Genomic DNA, 21,968 nt, shown 5'->3' with positions numbered 1-21,968 from the left:
GCTTACAACCTCTCTGCTCTGACCCTTCAGGAGATCTAATTTTTTTTCTTTAATCAAATGTTAATGCACTAATGAACGAAAAGCTGTGCAGGTAAATGTGTGATTTGGATGGAGAGCGGGGAGGAAGGGATGCTCAAGGAACGAAACAGAGACCCCCCCGAAACGCAGTTGCTCCGTTTGGGCTGTTTCATAGTCGTGTGCGTGCTCCCAGCGCCTGGTGCGCTTCGGCTTACGGTGCTGCGGGGCGGTGGGGGCTCCCATGGGGGACTCCGGCCCTTCCAGCGCCCGGGCCGCCGGCCGCCCCTGCTCCCGGCTGGTGCTGGACCAACGCGGGCCTGGAAGCGCTTCCGCGCCGAGCGGCATCGGCACAGCCTGCCTCCGCCTGTCTGCAGCATCCTCCGAGGCCGCACAGCCGGTCCCGCGGTAGCAGGGGGGCTGTTGGGTGTACCAGCTAAACCTGCGGGACTGTACTGGTGTGCACGTGTCAATAAATGCTGTAAACTCTACTAACCGTGTTAAAAATGGAGCTTTAATATAAAATAACCTTTTGACAGACAACACACCCTGCACGAGTACAGTTACTCTGAATTTGCGGTACCACCCGCTTGCATGCTGCAGGGCTTCAGTCCTGTAGCTCATCCACGTGTGACTGAACAAAAACGTCTCGGTCGCACTTTGTTTTCAAATCGGAACAAATCGACGGTATTTCTGAGAGCTAAGGAACGAGGCTGATTGGAAAGGATGCTGTAGCGGCGCTGAAAGCGGAGGGGGAAGCATCACCTCCTTCCTTCCACTGCACAGCAGCTGCTCAGAGCAGAAGTGCCTCATCTCAACCTCGTGTGCGTTCACCTGTGTTCACAAACCTCTTTTCCTGCTCAGTTTGAAGAAGCTTTGAATCTTATGTGGAAGGTAAAATGCCATGATTTAATGAAGGCTTAAATTTGCAGTCCTCAGAAGGAAAAAGCGGTATGTACCTGTCTGCTTGAAAAATCAAATACCTGCGGGCAGTACTCGGAGGGGCAAAGACCCAGAGCGCGATCTCCTGCTTACGCAGCTGACTGCCCCTATAACCTACCGTTTAGGTAGAAAGAGTATTACTAAACTGTTTTAGCCCTTTCAGCAACCCAATGAAAGAAGTAACGAATGTGCCCGCTCCTCAGGCAGAGTAACTGTCACTTATGCTGGATGATCACTTTTTGAGATCAATTTTCTGATTCATTAATGAAGTGGAAGCCATGATGCAGAATATTTTAATGTTTAAAGTCGAATAAATGTTTGGGAGCTACCAAAAACCTTTGACTTGTTTGGTCAACAGTATATAAAACATAGCTCATGTAGCAGCCACTAGTGAAACAGGTTTATAAATTCCGGTAAATCTGTTAAATTGATATTTTTTTAAACTGAGAAGTTAGTATTAGGGAATAATTCCTGAAATGCAATAATCAGTGGAAGCAATGCTGCTGAGAACAGCAGTCTTATCAGTCTGTTCCCTGTGCCAGGTAATCACTTGGTAAGTATTAATGGGTCCTTGTATTGGACTTATCTCTTGTTTAAACAGCAGCTGCAAAGGAAAATACTCTGTGCTGTGTTTTTGACACCTGTGCGCGCACTTGAATCATTTCTTTTGCTTTTGATAAAGCTAGTTTCGAATGGATGGACACGCTGCTTCCTCTGCTTCCTGGTGTGTTTTGTCTTTGTTTTTCCTCAAGCTGGAATACATTGCAAGTAGGGATAATACGTGATTTAGGTGGGAAAGTAATGTGGTTTAAAATGTCAGGCAGTGAACAAAGCACTGTTTCCTGGTGTTCGTGATGAAGATCCTAGGTCGAGGCACTTGGACTGGGATTATGCTCCCGGCATTGGCACAGCGAGTCCTGTTTATACCGTGTTTGCTGCCAGCCTTTTGGCAGACTTGCAGAAGAGCCATGTTATTCTAGCTGCTTAAAGTAAAAATCAGGAAGATTCAATATGCAGTAACAACACCAAGGAAAAACAAATTAATCCAGGTAAACATTGTTATAGCTATTGGCATCTTCTGAACTGTTGCAAATATATATTTTTTACCTTAATGGAAGCTCACTTCAACGAACAAAGCCAATAGTTAACTTCAGCCGACGCAAGCACAGTTTATCAGTCTAGACTTTGTTCCAATTTGAACCATCCCTAGAAGTATTACTCAGCTGAGATATGAAACAGTGAAAACAAAGGTGTGTTTATCTTGCATTTCGCCAAGGTGCTGTTTATTTGCCAGTGGATTGGCTCCGAACACTGGATAAATTGGTAAGGCTGGTGAGCATCCCCTTCTCTGTCACATTAGCTAGGGTAGGTTTGCTTTCTTCGCTACTGCTGTCAGCTCAAATACTATTCCCTATGTGAGCTGGAATTAAAAAGTTTAGAAACTGCATTTCTATGTGTGCATAAGCAAAAATGCAACTAAGAATAGTTTCAGCTCTTATAAAAGCATATATGCAGGCAGTGGATGCCTGCACCTAAAAGGTAACATGCTGAAAAGTATTTGCCTAGGAAAAGAAAAGGCGTGATGCTGCCCTAAGAGGCTGAATGCTTCAGCACTGCTTCGTCCTCCTCGGGTTTATTTGGAGGAGTGGTTTTGCCATTCGTGATGAACCGGAACAAGGTTTTGGCCACCGAACCGAGTACTTGCCAAAAATCACGTGCCAGAAGCATTAGACGAGACACCAGTAACTTTCTGGAAGTGGGGGATGTCTCGGGAAATTATTCTCCACCTAAGGAATTTGTCCTGTTTTTGTGCGGCAAACATTTTCGTGATCAGGAAAGTGATCTACTAAAGCAGGAACCTCTGAAACATCTGAATATATATCTAAAAATGGCTTGCATTTTTTTACAGATAAAGTTGCAATATCTTGTGTATATAACATCTTCCAAGTGTGCAAATGAGATTCAGTATGAAAACAGTATAATTAAATCCAGCTAACTTTTAAGGGGCAAGGGGGAATGTCCCTCAGTGTTAACACTGAGTTGCAAGGGAGGATGAGCCTGGTAAACTGAGCTTCACTTGTCCCTTTGAAGTGAGAAGTAAAGCAAGAACCGAAGCTGCTCCAGTCGGTCAGTGAAAGCAGCAGCACGTGAACTGAACCAGCTTCAGCTGAAGCCTTCCTCAGCTGCACAGCTTCGAACCACCCTGCCAGCTCCTCTCAAAACCTGCTAGCTGGATTATTTTTATGCTACATCTCCAGTATGCGTGTCTAATGTGAAGTAATGCTGTGTTTATCACATTATTTGCTTAGTGCACTTAACACAATCATCAAGGGTTGAAAAACCGTTGCTGGAATGAGTACTAGAACTCTGCTTTTTTAGCTGTACAAAGATATAGGCTGTTACGTATTTTCATTTTAATAAAACATTATTTATAAACTTTCTATATAGTAGCTACTTCTTGGGGAAACCTTAACAGTTCAGTAAAATTATAAGTTTATTCTGTCTAGATGAAGTATCCTCCTTCAACTGCATTGCTTTATATAAGAGGCTTCTAGCTGGATGGCATAGAACTAAATTTAGTGTTGTACCTACTACTTTTTTAAAAAGAAAACCCCCAGATAAGAACATCACAAACTACTGTTAGCAGAAGAAAATGTTGTTCTGATTCATAAGCCTTCCCTTGTTTCAAAAACAGCCAAGAAAAACCCCTACACATGATAGCAGAGAAGCTCATGAAGGGGTCACAGAGGGCTGTTTTTGAAGCACATTGAAAAATCTGTGTGTGTTATTAAACTGCTAGTATATGAAATACTTACAAATAAAAATGTAGTGATTTCATGGTATCGCTAATAGTGTGTGGAAGCAGGGGGTGGTCTGAGAGAAAAGTGGGGAAAGAGGAAATGGAAGACAATGGGGAAAAGTAAAAAATGGTCTTAACTCCTTTTTTCTGAGGATTTTTTTGGATGGAAATCGAGGAGGGGGAGAGGGAAGGAGCCACAGCTCTGCTGGAAGGGGACACTGAGGAACGTAGCAATGATGGACTAGCCATGTCCGACTGCTGCTGAACTCCACGTGGTATTTTCTGAAGCCTCCAAAATGACTTTTATGTTAACGGTCACATTAATAGAATCTAGCGATCGTGGCTATCAGCGGCTGACCTACGGCTCTGAGTGCAGAGCAACGTGGATTTTGAGGGGAGGGAATACAGAAGGGATTGAAGTGAAATGGTGGTTAATGAGGAGTCTGAAGCAGGCTAAAGCACAGAAATTTGTCTTTCATTTCACCTGCTTCTCTACCTGCTGTTTTTGAGATGGAAAGACAGGAACTGTTGAAAGCAGTTAATGAGCCCGTGTGTCCTCAGCAAGAGGAGGAGATGGCCTTCATTATAGAGAGCTATAGAAAAACAGCATAATAGCATCAGGTTTCTAAGGCTGGGTACAAAACCAGTTGGAAGAAACAATATATTAATGTTATGGGGTTGTGAGCAAAGGGCAGCAAAGCACAAGAAAAAGGTGAAATCTTTCTATTAAGAGAAGAAAGTTTCATCTCTTGGAAACGTAGCTAATGCCTCCACGCGTGTTCATTTGTTAGTAAATTGTCAGAACTGGGGATCAGGGGTTATAATAATGTCTTTTATCAAGGAAGAATACCTAAAGCATTTTTTTTTTCGGTGATTCAGGCAAGTTTAGTGCAACCCCGCTTGTTCGGGCACTACTGGAGCTCTGGTGGGAGCATCTCAGCTTGTTCTCGGATATATTTCTTTCCTAGGCCCCTACCACTCTGCTGGGTATTTTTTTTTTTTTCCAGTTTAGAGGTTTGTGTGTCAAATCAAGTCAGTTGGAAGCTGCTGTTTAGGCAGCTCATGTAACCCAGCAGCCATGAGCTTCTTCTGGAGGTGCCAGTTGAGGGGTCTGCGCCGTCTCCCTGCATCCAGGGAGGGTCCCCGACCCCAGCGCTACTCCTGAATAAACCCTCGTTGGTATAGGAAGGGTTCAAGCACTCAACAGTAGTCACTCATAGAGGCAGAAGGGATGAGATAGGACATGAAGACCATATATTTCATAACAAAATTGAACCCTGTTTTTTGAAGGTTAGGTGGGATTTGTCAACTGATGTTAATTTCTAAAATTTTCTCTGTAAGATTCATTAAAGGTCAGAAGAGCATTAGCCTTGTGCCAGCTTTCCAGAAGGATGTGCAGAGGAAGGCAGGTAACTATAGACGTGTCAACATGAGAAAAAAATAGGGCAAAAATAATGGATAAGTTATTAAACGACTGAATTAATTAAGCAGGAATAGTGTAAATGCCAGTCAGGATAGCTTTTGTAAAGGTGAGTCCAGCCAAGATTTCGTTTCATAGTGAGATTCCAAGTTTTGAAGGATAACTGTGTAGCTTTGCTTAGATTTTTGTAAAATGCTTGGCTTAACATATGATATGATTAAAAAAAATACAAAATGAAGTAAAAGGTCACGTGCGTGTTAGACTTCTTGTTGGTATCCGAGACCTTTGCTGAATGTGGGAGCATCTCAGGAGGTTCAGGAGGTTTAGTGTTGCTCCATATATTTTTAGTGATCTGGAGAAAACAAAATTCTGGTAATTTTGCAATGTTTGGAGGAACAATGCTGAACAGGGATGGGAGAATGGCAGGTGTATTGTTATATTGCGAGATAAAGCTGGAGCTGTATAAAAGATACTTGCATGCAGTTAAATGCAGAAATCACACGCACAGGAGCAAAGAACGTGGATTTTGCATAGAGAAGGGAGGGCCGTATCCTGGAAAGCAACGTCTTTAAAAAGAATTTGGGGTGGCTGTAGCAAATCAGACTGAATTTTACCTTCCAGGGCAATGCTGTGGCTTTCTAGCGAAGAGGACTAGGGCTGTGAGAGTACTCTGTATCCCTGGTGAGGCTAACGCAGGAATCACACCTCCCAGCTCCGTCGCTTGCGGTGCAGCTTGAGGAGGTGTCAATAAAAGCGTAGGAACGATTCGAAGAGTGCGAGCGGTGGGGAGCGTTAAGCTAAGATCCGTTTTTGGCAGAGGGAAGCCAAGGAGGTGATGGGGTTGATCACTGTGTGTAAATACACTTAGGAGAAACTTATGTTCGGTGCTAAGAATTCTAGCTGGGACTGGAGCTAAATAAGCCATGTCTGAGGACAGACACGAATCCTGAACAGAGATCAAACTGTTCACTGATTTTTCTCGTTTGTATCGGGATTTGTCATCTTTCCGAAAGATGTGCCTTAGTCAGAGAAGTCACGGGTCGATGGGAGCGTAACGGAGTGGAAGATGGGAAGCAGAAGGGCTGGTGGTCCCTGCCGTGCCAAGAGCTAACGCCCCGGGCTTCCTTGAGCACCCGACTCCAGGACTGGCCCGTCGAAGCTGTCCCCTAAAGCCATCAGATACGCTTTGCACTTTAGTTTTAAAAATTTCCTCCTCATCACCATTATCATTAGTATTTATCAACACACAATGCCTGCAAAAACTCGGAAAACATGAGATGCTGCAGGAGAGAGAGATGCTATTTATACTCGATGTGGTGAACTCAGAGCAACGCGACTGCTGCTGTGCCTTGTTTTGGACATATGTTCACTCACTTATGTCACATCCATTTTGGCTTTTCCTGAAGCTAATTGCAGTCAGCAGTGTCTGGCGATGCAACGTATCTGCTGAGGCACTGACTTGGGGAGGCAAAACCGGGAAAGCAGCACCACTCCACCAGTGTATTCAGCGTGGTGAGGCTGTTTTCTGGCCCTTGAGCAGAATCGTGGAGTAACTGAAGGTGAAGGGACCACTAGAAGTCATCTGGTCTAACTGACCAGCTACCACCATATGGATGCATGTTCGCATGGTAGTTAGCACAGATGGGATTTGGTCTAGCAATATAAATGTTAGCAGTCCTCTTCTAACTATATTTTCCATGCCATTTGTGAGCTGCCTCATCTAGCCTGCACGTTCTTGCATGGTCTCGGAGCTGAGTGCTCATCTATCGCCCATGCAGGAGAGAACGGCTCTTTTCCAGGATGCTGGCTTCTGCCGAACTGGAAATTAGTAATTCAACTAAGATGTTCTACTGCTATTGCATGTAACTTGGAGTGCCTGGGTACTGCCTGAACTGTCAGAGGTCTGTACTGTTCCTCGCATTTATTTCTATTTTCCCGCAAATGCCCAAGCCTTATTTCACTACTTGTGAGCCAGATTTTTTTAAGTATTTGGAGCAAAACTTGCTACAAACAAAAAAAAAAAGCTCCCGCTCTACCTTCTGCTTTGGATTTGTCGGTCAATCCGACGATTCTGTTTCCAGCCTTTACGACAGGACGTTGGAAGGTGAAACCGTCTCAGTCTCGCAGCTCCTGGGTAGGAGTTGTGCTAGATATCCACATGTTTTGCAAACGAGCATGCGTGTTTAACAGAGGGTGTGATTTGGAGTGAAAGTCATCTGACACTCTCTTGCCCTGTCCAGCTGATTTTTGCTTCCTGCATATTTACAGAAGGATGGGGAAAAAACTACCAACACGGGTAAAAAGATGGATCTTCTGTTTCAGGTGTTAGGGCTGGGGTTGAAGACTGAAGCCCTCTTCAGAAAGTTGGCAGCGTTTCATAGTTCATTTCCATTCCTTATCCCACAACCCCTGTTTGATTCTATTGCTTTCCTTTTTTTCCAAAAGACTTCACATATCTCTGCCTTCAGTAGTTCACTCACAACAGATCTGCCCTGAATTTCAGAGTATCAACTTTGAGAATTTATAGCTTTAAAAATGTGCAACCATTCTGGGGCTTTGCAGAGAAGTATTGGAGTGCTAAGCTGGGGATTTTTTGGTTTGCTTTTTCTGGGGCTGGGACACTGGTGCATTAGACTGGTCTCGCTATTGCTTATTAGGGCAACTTCGAATTGTATTCGCTTTGGGACCTCTCTGATTTGGGACCTTTCCGCGTCTGCGTGCTCGATGGTCAGGCGAGGGGCCATCAATGTCTCCCAGTAAAAGACTAGTATCGACCAAGTAAACAGTCGCTAGAAGTGTTCTTGCAGCATGCTTAGGAATTAATCTTGTGTTTTTATTTTCAGTGGGACTTCTCCTCTTGCATGCCTGAATGCTATGTTACACACAAACTCCCGAGGGGAAGAGGGCATTTTCTATAAGGTCCCGGGGCGAATGGGAGTGTACACTCTGAAGGTAAGTGTCTTAGCTGGAGTATTTTCTTTGAAAGCACAAGAGACTTTTAGCTATTTTAAAAAATATTGGATTAGATTAATTCTGAAGAGTGAACTGTTTTTTAGTAGCATGAATTATAACGTAAGTATTCTCTCCAAATGCAAGTGGAGTCTTCATACTTGGCTAGAGGGCACCTGTGTGCTGAAACTGCAAGCGAGGGTGCTGGTTTTATAGTCACGATCATGTAGTTTGCTGATATTAATTATTATCCCAGAAATAAAACAGTAATTAAAATTAAAATAAAAATTTTATTCTTAAAAGGTAACTTTATCTCCGCTGCTATCGAACTCATATCCAGAAATGAAAATTTCCCATATTCTATTAATGTTAGACCCAAACCATCTCATCTTTCAACTGGAGAACATTTGTGGGGAAAAAGTGTGGGGTTTGGGGTTCTTTTTTTTCCCCCTTCATTAGAATCTTTAAAAATAATCTTTATTTGAAACCTTTTTGTCTAGTTAAGCTACTGGAATTAACCTTGCCTGCACTGGTTTTGATTTTTCTGTAAATTTAAATCTGAAAACTGTTCCTTTAAGATAGGATTCCTCTTACGAAGTATGGACCTCTCCAGCATAGGCGTCTCTGTTGAAACCACTTTCCTCGGCTCACTCCATGCTCAATAGAGAAAAATAATAACTTCTAAGAGATTCATCTGATCCTGAAATGTTTAAAGTGTCTGAGAAACTGTGCTTTAGTGGAGAAATGCCCATGCGACTGTGTTGATTCTCAGGAGAATCAGCTGAGAGTTGCCCAGACAGAGATGTCCTCGCTGTCATTATCAGAAGTTAATTAAGCTGAATTCCAGTCTCACTGTCTCTACTTATCTTCCTACCACCAGAAGCGGAAAAGCACATTATTTGCTTCTTAAGTACTTGTATGTAGCGTGACAACAAAGGAGCTCCCATGCTATCGGAGTAAAACATCTTGAGAGCTTCCAAAAATTCCTTTGCAAGACATAGTGCAGAATTATTTTGAACAGCATTTTAGCAAATAGAGTTTGAACTGATCTCAGTGCATCTAAGTCAAAGTGCATAAAACAGTATATCTTACTGTTTTAATAAAATGTACATTTATTAGAGATATAACCAGCAATGAAGGGAATGCAGTTATCCGTGTGGTTTGGCTTGCTGATAAACGGGACTCATTTTTATACAATTCATTTCATTACAGGAAAGCGTTAAGTTTTAAATGTTAGGAATAAAGAATGCAGACCCTAAATCCAGAATGGGGAAAGAGTATTTTGTCAGAAGGTTATGACTCGGGGAAAGATTTAGAGCTTGTAGTAGGCAGGTAGTAGAGTGATTGCCTTTGAATTCTCAGTGTGACGATGTGGCAAAACTGTGTGAAAAGATTCAGAAAAGAACAAAATAATTCAAGATGAGAAAAAAATCCTTTTGAAAGATTGAGAGCTCATTGTTAGTGGTGTAAAGCCTGGGTAGACCCAATGTCTACATGTTAAGCCTAAGCAAAGTTGAACTGAAAATAAGTATGCGCTTTGAGCAACAAAACACACTATCGACGTTACTGTGGTAGTTCAGTTTGCTTATTTTCCTCGTGAGATCCTAAAGTCCAAACGGATCATCTTGCTTCATGTTAAGATTCCTCTGAGCTCCAAGATTATTTAACTCAGCGTAGGAGTAACTTGCTTAAATGTAGTAGTCTGCATTAGGTAGGCTAGACTAGCTGAGTGGATTATTCCAGAGGCGTGTTGCGTCCTGCGTATCCAGAGATACAGCAGTTTTGCTGTGATCTTCCATTCCTTGGACCTGCGTAATCCGAATGCGGTGACCTTTGTGCAGTGGTGAGAAGCTGGAAGCACGCCAGGAAAGAGGGAGTAGTTCGGTCCTGTTACACCTTTCTCGGGTCCCCTTTGCCACGCTCTGTCCGTGCGTAGTGCCCGGAAACTGTAAAGATGATGTGTTTAATGAGAAATGCTGTGGAGGTTGCACGATTAATAAACTATGGTGGCTCATGTAGCAATCGGAAAGCTTTGAACAGCACAAATGACCATTCCTCAAGGAATATTGAATACCTCGTGTACATTGCAATGCAATGAATGAGAGCCAGGTGTCCCGTAAATCATACTTCCTAAAAATAAATAAATAGACAGCTTATAATAAAACACTTGGTGAGTAAAACAAAGTTGCATGTGCGTTTTTGCTGGCTCGCTGAACTGGATCACTGTATTGTTGAACTGAGTCGGAAGGAGACTAGTGGAGTGCCAAGATCTTCCTTTGAGTTTTACTTAACTTAGTGATGAAGGTGTGTAAAACAGACGAGAAAAACTTTACCCAGGAAGCTGTCAGTTCTGTGAAATAATGTTGAAAGGATTAAGTGTTTCTGGAGGTGCTCGCTCAGTACTTGTGGCCAGGAGATGCTCCAGAAGAGAGTTCTTCATGGTAGCTAGGGATTGGAATACATTTCAAAATTAACTTTTATTAATGCTGACTTGTTGTTGCTCTCTCTTGTCGCTTTGTCTCCAGCTTTGCTATCAAGTGCCTAATCATCTACTTTCCCCAAACTTTGTCTAATTATAGTAGTCGGAAGTGAACTGAAATGCCCCAGGCGCTCTGTTCCTCGGGGCGATGAGCCTCTTTGCAGGGTGAACAGGACTCTCCCAACACACAGCGTCCAAGACCTGGTTTGCAAGTCAGGAATAGGACCGCTTTTTCTACTGAGTTGCAAAGGTCTGTTTGAGGACTAGCAATGTTAAATCCAGAGCTGATGAGAAGGATTCCCTTTTGCGAGGAAAACAGCAGTGTATTTTTGACTGCAGCAGGCAGGGTAAGGAGGGAACACCCAACCTGAGGCATGTTCATGCATGGCAGTAATGATGTAAAGGACAAACTAGATCATAAAATGACTGTTTCAGTGTTTTACTGATAGGGCCAGTCTCCTTTCAGAGATAACAGCCACGCTTTCCACGGGGAGGGGTAAAGCAGAGAGTAACATTTGCTTTGTTTAAGAATGATTAGATGTCGCAGCCTTGCTCAACTGCTGGAGTGATGTGAAACAGCCCGAGATAGCTGGCAGTGCTCTGCTGGGGCAATTACAGATCTGGAAGGAAGTTGCATTTGCCCTAATAAGGATATGTTGGTCACTTTTCGTGCAATCTGAAGAGTCTGCTTGGTCCCCTAGGGGAAATTATCTCCAAGTATTCTCAAACACTAAAACAAATCACCATGACCTTTAAATATATGTAACAGAAGTGCTGAATTTCTAGTAATGTCTCACATGGTATTTTTCATGGTTTGCAGAAGCTGTGTGTGCTGCGTGAGCCTGGAGGGTCTGATTTTGTTTCAGGTTATACCAGCATATACAGAAGTTCAGTCGTGCCTGGAAGAATTCATATCCTACAAGAAGAATTGACATGTTGAGGGTGAATAGATAAACACACAAACTAAATGTGATTTTGTTAAAGAAAAGGTGAAGTTCTATGCCTAAAACAGAGACATTTCTAGTAGAGCGCGTAGGAAAGATCGTCTTAAGAAAAGGATAGTGATTGTGGGAGATATTTAGTGTATAAAGGACAATGAAATAGTCCCAAAGAGAATTGCATGGAGCAGTCGGGCAAAGCTGGGATTCTTGGCAGATCCAGACCAGGACAAGGCACATGGACAGGGTAGGAGAAGTAGGGGGATATGAATGGGGACAGGGAAGTCGAGCTTGAAAGACAAGGTGGGATTTAGACTGAAAGTCGATGCACTGATGCTGAGAAAGTGGAGTCATTCTGGCAGGAAGCTGAGAAAGAAAAGACCTAAGAAATAAGTCAGCAGTAAAACAGAAAAATCTGAAGAAAATCTGTGCAGACAGAGGAACAACTCATATTACGTGTCTTCGCCTTGGACTTTTTCTCCCTTCTGAATAGCTTGGTTTCTCTCCTGGATTCCTCTCATTGCTGCCATTGTGGTGTAGGTGTCAATGCTGGGTACGCGTTTACCCGAGGAGGGAGGAAGAGCAGCTACAGCTCTTCCCGTCCCCATCTTTCCCCCACACTTGCGCTCGGTGCAGCGCTCCGGTTCCTAATCCTGCGGCCCGGCAGCAGCCGTGCAGCCCCCATTGCCGCTGTGACTCGCCTCGATCCCGGCTACCGCTGGCCATGCTGCAAGGCGCGTGATTTGGCAGCCCAGTATTTTGGTTTATTGGCCTTCAAGGAGACCCCTCAGGCATTTTTATGCTTGATGATTTCCAAACGTGCTCGTGCCTGCCATCTTCATGTTTGTTGGTCCCAACATCGTTGCTAGTGTTCAGTATGAAACACATCTGTCCTTATTTGGAAGATCATGTGCAGTTCTGCCTGTATGCATTTTTCTTTTATTTTTTCCACTCTATGCAGTGGATTTTGCTGTTCACTGGTAAATTGGAAGATTCCAGTGTGCAGGACTAGTTTTAACTTTATATTTGGGGAAGTCTGTCTAGTTCCATTGTTTTTTTTTTACCATGGATGCTAAAAACAACATTCTCAAAGTCTTACCAGATGTGTTTATAGGACTGGAAGCTAGAAAACCATCTTTTATTTGACTATTGGGTATGGTTACTGGAAGGAGTGAATAAGTTTTAATTACTGCAAGAAGACTCACAGAGTAGCTGGGGGTTGGAAGGCACCTCTGGAGCTCATCTGGTCCAACCCCCCTGCTCAAGCAGGGTCACCTAGACCATGTTACCCGGGACTGTGTCCAGGTGGGTTTTGAATATCTCCAGGGACGGAGACTCCACAATGTCTCTGGGCAACCTGTTCCAAAGTTCAGCTCCCTTCACCATGAAGAAGTGTCTCCTTATGTTCGAGTGGACCTTCTTGCACTTCAGTTTGTGCCCATTGCCTCTCATCCTTTCACTGGGCACCACTGAGAAGAGTCTGGCCCCATCGTCTTAACTCACTCTCAGTCAGAAATATCAAGTCAAAGGCCAGGGAAGTCCAGGTTTTCTAGCTCCTCGTGTCTTCCACACTACCTGGCCATAAATAATGGCACCTGACCCAGAGGCTTGGTTCTCTCGCAGCAGAAGACTTTAAAGGAAACGTCTTGGAAAAAAGTCTGAACTAGGTAACGTGTAGTTGACACGTCTCCGATGACTAAAGTCATCTTTCCAAAGATTAATCTGTAAAGAAGCTTTAAGGAAGGGAGTATCAGTATTAGAAATACACAAGCTTAATATCTTCATCAACTTCGGTGACACTTGATATCAAGCTTTTTTCCTGCTTCTGGTGCTACCTTACAGTATGGTTTACAAATAATCTTTTATGTGCAGTTAAAAGAACTTTATTTCTGAAGTTCAGGATGAAAATACAATTCAATATCTAAACCATTTAGTACTTCACCTTGCTGATGGAAAAAGTCTGGAATAAATTAAATTTTGATAACACTTGTGTCTTCTTAAGTACTTTTTGGTCTTACACGTGGAAATTAGTCATAGTTCTAATTTCAGAGAAAGGACAAGAAATTAATTGACTTTAACTAAAAAGGGAAAGTTGTTTTGACTGACTTTTTCTGGTAAGCAGCTAGAAGGAAATACAGGTCTTCAGGCAGAGTCTGGTTGTTCCTTTTTTTAAAAAAAAAAAGATGGTTCTTTCCTCTCTGAAGTACACAGATGTGTTAATCTTGTCCAGCTGTTGCAAATGCTCTCCTATCTGCCTTGTAGAGTAAACATTTAATGTTAGAGTCACCTATGTACCTAGCAAGACCTAATTTCAGATATGCCGTCCGTCGAAGCTGAGGCCGTCTGATAGACGCTGGAGGGGGCGGGTGAGGATGGGAAGGGACGGGCTGTCTGCAGGCGATGCAGTTCTTTGCAAATAATCCATCCGTGAGGCGTCCGGAGCAGTTTTGGGTGGCAGGAAAATGGGAGCGTTAACCATGCCTGAAGTCCCCATCAGCAGGAATCGGTTTGTTGTTGCTAATTGGCAGCGTAGACTAAACGCTGGTCCGGGCTGGGTGATCACTAGAGGGCAGTCTGTGCTCAGGGCGAAAGCTCCCGGTGCCGAGCGGCGCTGCGTCTTGCTGCTGGCCGTCGTCAGCCCAAAATCCTGCACGGGAACGTGCATTAACGGGGAGTTACGGGCTTCGACAATTCAGATGTCTTACTGCACAAAAGCACCTGCCAGGTGCATCCCTGCACGGAGCTGTACCAGCACGTCTGAGGCTGCTGCGGACCCGGCACACAATAAAGTTATCTGGGAGCTGCAGGACACCGAGTTGTCAAGCTGTTTTTCTTCTATCATGAAGTTCAGAAATTGCCCAGCTCTCCCGTAAAGCAGACATACATGGGAGTTGGCAGTTTGGGATGGAGAAGACAAGTACAGTGGGTGTGGAGGGAAGGGTGTACTTGTGAAAGGTGACAATGAGGAAAGTAGACAGACGAGGCAGCTGAAATTTAAAGTATTTTATATGGACTAGTGAAAGGTGACGCGAGTTTTCAGGAGGCCAGAGTCTGAGCAGTCCCGACATTGTTTGGAGGCACAGAAAATCCACGATCGGTGCTTAGTAAATAAAGACTACTGCTACTTTTAAGTATTCTTTAGTTGGGAGAATTTTACGTGGCGTAGGTAACTGTATTTGTGCTGTTTTGATTTGCAGAAGGATGTTCCAGATGGCCTAAAAGAGCTCTCCGATGGCTCGGAAGAAAGCAGCGATGCGCAGTCAGACTCCCAGAGCTCGGAGAACAGCAGCAGCAGCAGCAGCAGCAGCGATGCTTGCGGTAACAAAGACGGGAAGAAAAGCAGATGGAAAAGGAAAGGTAATTTTCCTTTTCGGAAGTGATAATTGTAACATGGTCTGTGTCTGGGAAGGACTTTGAGGTTGTTATTGAATAAATCTGTTCCTTATTCTAACATGAAGCTGTTATAATGGGCTAAAAGCCCACTTTTACCAGTTGTGCTCGTGGATTAGAACTCATGACACAGATGCTGCTTCACTGTTAGGGGCACCAAAGGGGAAAGAAAGGGGTCTGTAATTAAGTCGCTGTATTTAGGGCCTTGATAAGAGCTGCAGGCCAGCATACCATGCTTCAGACAGCAGAACAGCGGAATGTATTTCTTCCTATTTCACTCTGCTATCCCTCTTCTTTCCCAGAAGGATTGTACGGCATAATTCTGGCCTCTTTTGGTGATTTTTTGGATGCCGCATTAGCAAGGAATGAGCATAGAATCTCTGAGACTGAAATTTATGTGAACTGACTGCAGAATCACAGAACGGTCTATGTTGGAAGGGACATTTAAAGATCATCGAGTCCAACCCCCCTGCTCAAGCAAGGTCACCTGGAGCAGGTTGCCCAGGACTGTGTCCAGATAACTTTTGAATATCTCCAAGGATGGAGACTCCACAACCTCTCTGGGCAACCTGCTGCAGTGCTCTGTCACCCTCACAGTAAAGAAGTTTTTCCTCACGTTCAGATGGACCTTCCTGTGTTTCCCTTTGTGCCCGTTGCCTCTCGGCCTGTCACTGGGCACCACTGAAAAGAGTCTGGTCCCATCCTCTCTGCACCCTCCCTTCAGATATTTAAATGCATTGATAAGATCCCCCCTCAGTCTTCTCTTCTCCAGGCTGAGCAGTCCCAGCTCTCTCAGCCTTTCCTCATAGGGGAGATGCTCCAGTGCCTTCATCATCTTAGTGGCCCTTCACCGGACTCTCTCCAGTAGCTCCATGTCTCTCTTGTACTGGGGAGCCCAGCACTGGACACAGGACTCCAGATGTGGCCTCACCAGGGCTGAGTGGAGGGGCAGGATCACCTCCCTCAACCTGCTGGCAATGCTTTTCCTAAGGCAACCCAGGATACCATTGACCTTCTTGGCCACAAGGGCACATTGCTGGCCCAACTCTTTTGTCCACCAGGACTCCCAGGTCCTTCTCTGCAGAGCTGCTTCCCAGCAGGTCAGCCCCCAGCCTGTCCTGGTGCCTGGGGTTATTCCTCCCCAAGTGCAGGACTCTGCAGTTCCCTTTGCTGAACTTCCTGAGGTTCCTCTCTGCCCCTTTCTCCAGCCTGTCCAGGTCCCTCTGAATGGCAGCACAGCCCTCCGATGTCTCCGCCACTGCTCCCAGTTTGGGATAATCATAAGAGTTTCTGTGGGGGCACTCTCTCCCATCATCTAGGTCATTGATGAATAAGCTGAACAAGACTGGACCCGGTATTGACCCCAGGGGACACTGCTAGCTACAGGCCTCCAGCTGGACATAGCACCGCTGATCACAACCCTCTGAGCCTGGCAGTTCAGCCATTCTCAGTCCACCTCACTGCTCATCTAGCCTGCACTTCTGAGCTTGCTTGTGAGGATGCTGTGGGAGACAGCATCGAACATTATATTGTTTTAAGCTTGGAAGGGAATTCATGAAACATGTTCCTTCTAATGAGATCTCAATGTTTGTGTAGAAGTATATTTATACTTTTTATTTAAAAACTTTTCTATAGTATGTTACAGAATGACTGAAATAACAGGATGACGCGTAGTTTAAGAAATGACATATGAAGGAAGAGCATTCTTAGAATGAAATGGCTAAGCATGGTTAAAAAAAGTTAACCGAAACGCAAAAGTAGAAAACTTGAAAGCATCAGTTTCAGTATAGATATAAAAATGGAAATTTTGCTCATCTTTGTCTGATACTGACTTCTTTTTTTTTTTTTAGGAATGGTATTTAGTATGAGAATTGTGATTCTGATCACTAGTGTTACTGACTGTTCTCCTCCTTTTCAAAATGGCTTCTCCCAAGGATTGTGTTCCTTTCTGTGAATACCTGTTAATTATTAATGAATTTAACACTAACCATCATAGAAAGTCATTTTACAGGTTCTGAAGGGAAATGACTTTCTCCTTAAGCTTCTTTTTAAGAAGACTCTGAAAAACAATATGGCATAGTGCGGGATTCATATTCCTTGTAGATGTGTTTGCTAAAGCAGGAATGGTGTTTCTATGTAACTGGTTTTTAGAGCCATAGATAATTTGAACTGCTTCCAAGCAAAGGGGAATTCAGCAAAGCCTTTGAGGAGCCTGGATTCCACCTGCACTGGCAGATCCCTGCAGGAGTGGAAAGGAGATGCATGCAGATCAGGTTGCTTGCTTTCTCGTGCAGGAGGTACACTTCCCATGCTGAGTGACTCTGCATTTGCATGCTGCTCACTCAGAAACCGTTCAAATTTCTCTGTTGATTTCTCGAGTATTTAAGCCAATAAATGTTTTGGAAATAATTTTCCTGATGACTGATCAGTTCCATGATCTCGTGTCTTATCATAGCAGTTAAGGTTAGTTGGTTGCCACCAAGCAGAAGCAGCTGGTGATGGTGATTGTAGACTCCCTCCTGGGGGGACAGAGGCATCCTTCTGATGATACTGGTTGTCTTGGGAGGTCAGTGCTTGCCAGGAGGTCGGATCGGGAATGTTGTGGAGAGGTTGGTAGAGCTCATCTGGCCTTGCAATGTTATTACCTCTTGTTGTTCATCCACGTGGGCACTGCTGAAGCAGACCTGGAACATATCAAGGGATATGTTGTGGGATGGCAATGAAAGCCAGAAGAGAAGTTTAGGTAGCAGCACGTGGGCAGGGAGAAAGTACGTGGAGGAAAGCATGATGAGGAAGGTGTTCTCACTTTTCCTGAGAAAGCAGCACTGTTGGAGACCTATCTCAAGAGACTGTAAGTGAACACACAACAAGGGAAAGGGTAGGAATTAGAAGCCTGTATGCAGTCAGAGCTATGGTGTCCCTGGGACTATGGAGACGTGGTGAGATGCTTCTCATGGCTGGAGTGCTGCAAGGGATGATGCAGACCCTTTAGGGTAGGTGAGGCTGTAACAACGTCTCCCACCTCACTCATCAGCAGGCCTACCTTTATTTTAGTCTTCCTTTTACCACTGAAGTGCCTGAAAAATCCCTTCTTGCTGCCTTTCACATCCCTGGCTGGTTTCAAATCCAGCTGAACTTTGGCTTTCCTAATCCCATCCTGCATGCCCAGGCAATGCCTGTTTATTCTCCTCGGGCAGTCCACCCCTCCTTTCCCCTTCCGTACGAGGCTACATCATGCAGTGCCTTCTTCGCTTCAGGCTTTCTTGGCTCCCCATTCCCCGAGACTGGTGACAGAGCATGGAGAGTGAAATGTTGTCCACAGTAGAAGAAAATCCATTTAGGGACCACTTAGCAATAGGACATAATGCAAATCCGTGGGACCTGATGGGATGTATCCAGTGGGGCTGAGCTAACTGGCGACATCATTGTAAGGTCAATCTCTATCGTCCTGGAAAAGTCATGACAACTGGGAGGGGTTCCTTCATGAAGGAGCAGTACTTTCTTTAGGGATGCTCCTAGGGAGAAGATGTGAAAGTTTTGACTTTTACTCTCCAAGCAAACAGCAGGGGAGGGAAGAAGCCTTGCTAGTCAGGAGATGCAGACCAACGTCTTGGTGTCCTCCACCTCTCCTGGACATTTTTGTCATCTCTGTCTTCCATTTCAGTTTCATGAAAGCAAGTAGCTGTGGTGGAAACCACCAGATCTTTAGCAGACATCCAAATGCCAGGTTTCAGTATTTTGTTGTTTTACTGTCTGAGGCCAGGTCCTAGGCTAGCAGTGTCTCCTAAGCGCTACTTTCCTCTTTCACCTCTGCTACTCCTGCCAGAGCTGAATTAGTGATGAATTATGAAACTTTTTTCTTTTTGCCAGCCTAGCTGTAGATGAAATAGGAGATTGAAGTGTTCCTCTTATTACTTGCTTGGGTGTCATATTGTAACTATCAGGACTAGGCATAAAAAAAGAAATCACCTTTGGCATACACAGAACCATAGGCTGTATTCAGTTTAAAATCTTGAAACGTAATGCACTGGTAGGAAGGAGTGCTCACAAAACTTGTCTTTATGCAGTTGGACCTGACTGGAAAAGTAAAGAGAGGGGTAAAGGAATATTTCTGGATATATTTAGGTCTCAGAGGCTAGTTGCCAAAGATGACAACATGAACTTCATACTTGAGAACATAAATCAACCATGAGTTGCTTTGTACTGATAGACTTTCCTAGCAGAATTAAAATTTCTCTCAACTAATGTACGGATTTAGCACATTCCTCTGAAACACCAGGCTGAAATCCATCAGAGGCGGTGGGGGGAACTGAAGGGTTAGCTTTCTGCTCTGCTGTGACCGCAAAGGTGCATTCAGCTGCACTGCAGCGTTCTCCGGGAAAAATAGCTTGTTTTACACTATTCAAAAAGTCCAGGATGAGATGCATATAATGATTTATTTCTTCTAGACTTTACTTGAATGATGCACTGAGTATTTCTGCTACTTCTCTTACAAGTAATGAGCTAAGTCTACTGAGAGGTGGAGAACAGAGGATTTATTTGAGTGCTGATGTTAATAGAGCTGAGGTGAAACCTTGTTTTTGCAGTCAATTTTCCTTACTTTTCCATATTGAAAAGTGCTTTCTTTTAAATACTAAGTGAAATGAAAATGAATGTGAAAAATACAATGGACAGGAAGACCTGTGTGTTTATATAGTATCATATACAGGATTGTTTCTCTTCAGCATTAACTTGAATCTGTTTTTTTAATTTTCTTGGGAGCTGCACGAGTGTAAGAGGACAGAATAAAATAAGTGTCCTGGTTGGTAGGACTTTCACTACCTCTCAAAACTGCAGTGCTCTGACAGGTATCTTCTGTTAGATCTAGCAGCTGTGATTTGAGATGTTACCGCATCTCTGTTGCCGGCGGAACAGGATGTGCCTCCCATCTTAGAACAAACCTATGACACCTCTCTTATTTAAACTACAGGGATTGTTTTTAAGAGCTGCAGCTGTGAATATGTTGAAATAGGAGTCCTTTTTTAAAGGGAGCACTTTATGGTGCGATCGCACTTGTTGCAGAGCAGCAGGAGCTTCTGCAGGGGAGCAGCACCCGCAGCACGGGGAAGGGCGGCACAGCTAGCTACTGGAAGGAGCTGCAGGGAATCTCTGGTAATGCCTCTGGTAATTTGCATATATGCAAATGAATATGCAATCCACAGGGCCATATTTCCAGAGCAAAATGGGAAGCAAACGTTTGTGTAGATATAGGGTACAAACGCAGCAGCAACACTAGGGTTGCTCTAGCCCAGTGTGCTGTCTTTAGCGGGGACCAGTGAGGTCCCCTTACAGGAGAATAAATGCAAGGCCTTTGGAAGACAGAACCAGGATTCAAAGATTATCTTGATTAAACTGACAGAAGGGTTCAAATTAAAATTGCACCACTCTCTAGAAACAAGCGCATATCTACTGCATTAGGCAGGGCAAAATAAAGGCACAAATACAGAATTTGAAATGGCCGGTTTAGGCTGCAGTTCTTGCAAAAATGCTGTAAGAGCAGAGACGTGTTTGAGTCAATGTGTGGTGATATTGCAATAAAGATTAAACTCCTCCTGGAATATGTTACCAGGAGTATTGCTTGTAAGATGGGGACTGCTGTGCGGTGCAGCGATGACTGGTGAGGTCTCAGCTGAAACACTGTGGCTGGTTTGGAGCAATGTTTAAAAAAAATGCAGGCAAATAGGGTGGAGTGCAGGAAACAGGTAAGTCTGGAAAAAGACACCTTTGCTAGTTGGCGTATTCTTATTGAAGGGCTGGGACCTGTTAGAGCAACACCTTTCTCCTCTCAGCTGTCCGGTTCCTGGTGTTTGTAAAGCCCCTCATTAGTTCTGCACGATGTACGTGCCTTAGGGGATCGCGTTCAGCACCGTTTTTAAGAAACGCAAAAAGCATCAGTAGGGTTTGACGGGACATAGGCACCTGCTGTCAGGACATCGCAGCTACGATCAGGATCTACCATCAGCTTTCCCACTGAAATAATGGAACTTGCTCCAAGCAAAATGGGTGAAACTGCAGATTTTATTTTCCACACGAAGTTGAAAGTAGCCCATAACTGCCCAAACCCTTGTGAATGGCGTTTTTCTGATTTAACACTTGTTTATCTATCCTCTGCCAAAAAGCACCAGCCTCCTTGGACTAAAATAGAGGCGCAGAAAACAAAGATAGAAATACTTTGCTGTGGTTTAATAACTGGCATGTGTAAGAGCCTAGATCACCGAGCACACACAGTGATAAATATTTGAAGTGAATCAGATATCTATTTTTTGATGGCACATGTCCAAATACAACTGAATGCATTAAAAGCTACTTAACTGTAACCATGAAACTCGCATTTCAGATTGGCATCTAGATAATCTGGTATAAAAGCATATAGGGACTTGCTCCGTTCTTTTAGATGCACCAAAAGAAGTGTACAAAATCTCCGAGCATGTAACTGCTATAGCATAGGGCAGCAAACTTCAGCCTCGTGTCTGCAGTAGAAAAGGTCTTGCTTGAAGTTCTGCATACACCTCTAAATGGCCAGTACTGTGTCCCTTCCACCTCCGTCTGCTTTCCTGATGGCCTCTGGTCAGACTAGAGAAAAATCTGTGTTTTTTGAGTTATTTTAAAATTGCTTTAGGAATGAGATTTTTTTTTAACCATTCCAAAACATAGTGGCTTTTAATTTTTTTCCCCTTCTCAAAGCTGATGGTTGTGATCTTGTGACACCGCAGAAAGGGGTGTTGTGTTGCTTTTCCAGAGGAGTCCTTAAGCTACAATGGTGTAATATTTGTATCATTATTATTAAATGCTAAAGAAACCTGAGTCCAAAATACTTCTTGACTTGGCATGGTCTTAAGATTTCTTGACATTAGCCTAATTTGTTAGTAGTGTAGAGCAGCCACTGAAATTTCTCCTAATTTGTCTTCTATCCTCACACTTGGCGCTTTGTAGAGTTCTCAGGATAGCAAGTGCGATGAGAAGCCCATCGTTGTATAACACAGTGCAGTTTCGCAG

General features: G+C 43.9%; 2 protein-coding genes across 4 annotated transcripts in view; one reads left to right on the top strand and one right to left on the bottom strand.

Moving 5' to 3' along the window:
* The window catches only part of HADHB (hydroxyacyl-CoA dehydrogenase trifunctional multienzyme complex subunit beta), a 644,785-nt gene that overhangs the window by 187,276 nt on the left and 435,541 nt on the right, over positions 1-21,968 (bottom strand). The gene's annotated exons all lie outside the window — the stretch shown is intronic.
* Positions 1-21,968, top strand: part of ASXL2 (ASXL transcriptional regulator 2) — a 123,271-nt gene that overhangs the window by 38,667 nt on the left and 62,636 nt on the right. For all 3 annotated transcript variants that reach the window (XM_064508187.1, XM_064508185.1, XM_064508186.1), the window contains exons 3-4: positions 8,021-8,129; positions 14,741-14,900. In XM_064508187.1, the coding sequence (XP_064364257.1) occupies positions 8,021-8,129; positions 14,741-14,900 (269 nt within the window). The remainder of the gene's footprint in view (positions 1-8,020; positions 8,130-14,740; positions 14,901-21,968) is intronic.

Source organism: Dromaius novaehollandiae, chromosome 3 (genome assembly GCF_036370855.1).
Source record: "Dromaius novaehollandiae isolate bDroNov1 chromosome 3, bDroNov1.hap1, whole genome shotgun sequence".
Lineage (NCBI taxonomy): Eukaryota > Metazoa > Chordata > Aves > Casuariiformes > Dromaiidae > Dromaius > Dromaius novaehollandiae.
The sequence above is the reverse complement of the archived record's forward strand: the minus strand, read 5'-3'. Positions and strand labels throughout refer to the sequence as shown.